General features: G+C 44.5%; 1 protein-coding gene across 1 annotated transcript; it reads right to left on the bottom strand.

The window, feature by feature from the left end:
* Positions 1-203: 203 nt before the first annotated feature.
* On the bottom strand, positions 204-1,460 carry LOC141627835 (uncharacterized). Its single transcript, XM_074441048.1, has one exon. The coding sequence runs from the start codon at positions 1,458-1,460 to the stop codon at positions 204-206; it is 1,257 nt and encodes a 418-aa protein (XP_074297149.1).
* Positions 1,461-2,978: the final 1,518 nt, after the last annotated feature.

The following is a 2,978-nucleotide window of genomic DNA, read 5'->3' as shown; positions in this document are numbered from 1 at the left end:
CTCAAGGGTACGCTAAATTAATAAACGATCGGCCAAAATAGCAGTGTTCGCAATCGGAGGTAAGACATCCGACCACACACGTTTACCAACAACTCTAGGAAACAAATGAGCTAAAGTATGAGCAACACAATTGTTAGCTCGATGCGTAAACACCCACGAAACAGACATAAATAAACTAGCTAAAGACAACATATCGTAAATAACTAAATAGAAAATATTTCTTGCTTCTTCTTGGTAAGTGCATCGATGACTTGTGAACAATAACTCTCAATGACCACATTCCCGTGTCCATTCCGCCTTGCTTCTTCAAGACCTTCAAGGTCTGCCACCGCTTGAACAACGTTCGGTTCCCACTCCTCCTTCCATACCCGAGACATGCCCCATAACACCCTCCCGGAATCGTCTCTACAAGCCACTCCAACTCCAACTCCAACTCCATCCCTCTCCTTTACTCCCGCGCCAACATTCACCTTAACCGAGCCCACTGGAGTAGCAACCCACCCATCCTCCCTTGCGGCCTTCGCTGCCATTCCCCTCTGCTCACCAGCCAACCCCCTTGCATAGCCCCCTCCATCGATCTCCTCAACCATGTCCTTCACCCGCCTAATGATGCTAGCCGGATCAGTCGCCAACCCCTCAAACACAACCTTGTTTCGATGCTCCCATATGGCCCAACAACACACCATGAACCTACCATGCTCCAACAACCCAAGCTCCCTCCACCTCGCCTCAACCCAATCCTGCACCCTTCCTCCTTCGAACTCACCCTCATTCTCCCACCCCATCCCTTCCCAAACCTCTTGAGCAACCCAACAGTCCCAGACTAAATGAAGACTCGATTCAAAATGAGAATGAGAAAAAGTGAAGAAAGGATACTCACCTCCAATTCGAGATGCAATGTTCGCCTTCGTTGCTAATGCCTCACAACACAGCTGCCAGAAGAAAAGCTTGATTCGAGGCCAAACCGGTACCTTCCAAAGTCGATTCCATAGCCATTTCTTATGCTCCCAATCCGACGTTTCACCCATATCAAACGCTTCACCTGCAAGACGACAATAAGCCAACTTAACTGAGTAAATACCATCCCGTTCCGCACTCCAATACCAGTTATCCGGCGGGCGATTCAAACTAAGTCTTATATTGGCCACCCAATCACGCTCAAATGGCAATAGGACATTTGCAAGCTTCTTAACATTCCAACCACCCATCCCGTCATCCAAAAGATCCGCCACCACCCAATTCTCATTCCCTTGTGGGCACAGGGAAATGACCTTACCCGTATGAGTCCCCGGGATCCAAGCATCACCCCAAACCCGCGTAGTCAAGCCATCTCCAAAACGCCGACGAAGCCCACATTGGATTGCATTTCTCGCTTCATGTATACCTCTCCACGTGTAGCTGGTATTCCCTCCAATCCCAGCCGTCATAAACTCATCATGTGGGTAGTATCTCGCTTTCATTATATGCGCGCAAAGACACTCCGGCTTGGTAATAATCTCCAAACTTGTTTGCCAAGTAGCGATAAGTTGAAGAGTCTAAAGTCCCGGAACCCCAAGCCACCCTTACACTTAGGTTCACATAATTTTTGCCACGCCACCCAAGACATACCATGCTTCTCGTCTCCATGTCCCCACCAAAATCGTGACAACATCGATTTGCAGAAATTTGCGAGAATTTTGAAAATACTCATCACATAGGTAGGAAGTGAATTGGCCACAGCCTTTAAAAGAACTTCTTTATGTAACACCGACATACACCAAGGTGCTTTACCAGGATCACCTAATGCATGGAAGTGCTACCATATTGGTTACCCGAGGTAATGAATATCAAATTGACCATAAAAGAACATAATTAAGTAAATGAATTTAAGTGATTACAAAAACAAAATCCCAAAACTGTAAAGTAAATACAAATGTTCCAAATCCAAAACCAACTAAATGAAAATGAGTTCAAAGACACAGCGGAAGACTATAACGACTCGTGGTGACTCCATCCCAGCTATCCCTTGCGCAATCGATCTCATACCTGCTCAATAACTGCTCACCATCCCCGAATGGATCACCACAGTTTTAAAACCAATTACCGGGGTCAGTTACTGATTACACAATATAAGATAAACAATCAAACAACATATATGATCATCCAACTCCGTCACATCTCCACACACCTGACTACACACTAAAGTGTGTAGTCCTGCCAGAATATCCATCGCAACAGATATTTCACACCGCCAGTAGGGACCGCAGTCATACCCATCAAATCCCTGCTGATCTATTCCGAGCGAAAACCCAAGTACCCTAATATGCACATCCCCTCTTGTGGCGGGTTCCATAGAGGGCGAATCAAGGGCGTGAAGCCACTCCCTCAACTGACTCCACTCAGCCGAGGACGCGCCTCGCGAAGCACAAACAAAACATCCAACCAATTATACAACAACAATTACCAATCACAATATCAATATGATAAAGATCAACAACAATCACAATCTCACTAATCAACTATTAAACATCATGTAATCAATAACCGAGTAGGGAAACCCTACCTGGAAAGGCAAATCACCAAGATCATCAAAAATCAGCTATTCAAAACTGCTCCTCTACGAAACAACCTCCTATAATCACAAAATCATAACATTACTATCTAACAATCACCAAACTCCCAAAATGCCTCAAATTACCCAATTGGGGTTTTAATCAAAAACAATAAAACGATATAAAAATCATACTAGAATCTTACCCACGATGCGACGGTCTCAATGGCGTAAAGAACACAATGATCCGACAACTCTAGCCTATAGGATTCGATAGCAATGCGAAGAAGAAAGCAACATAACTTGTTTAACTCTTGAGAAGTTTTAGAAAAAGGTAAAAAGTGTAAAAGAAACTGACGGAAGCGTTTATAAATCTTTCTCGCATTGCTAACAAAACCCAGCAAAATAACCCGTAAAACCGACTTACTCGATCGAGTACGTAATTTAC

This window comes from Silene latifolia, chromosome Y (genome assembly GCF_048544455.1).
Source record: "Silene latifolia isolate original U9 population chromosome Y, ASM4854445v1, whole genome shotgun sequence".
Lineage (NCBI taxonomy): Eukaryota > Viridiplantae > Streptophyta > Magnoliopsida > Caryophyllales > Caryophyllaceae > Silene > Silene latifolia.
Note: the sequence above shows the minus strand (reverse complement) of the source record. Positions and strands in the feature narration are given on the sequence as shown.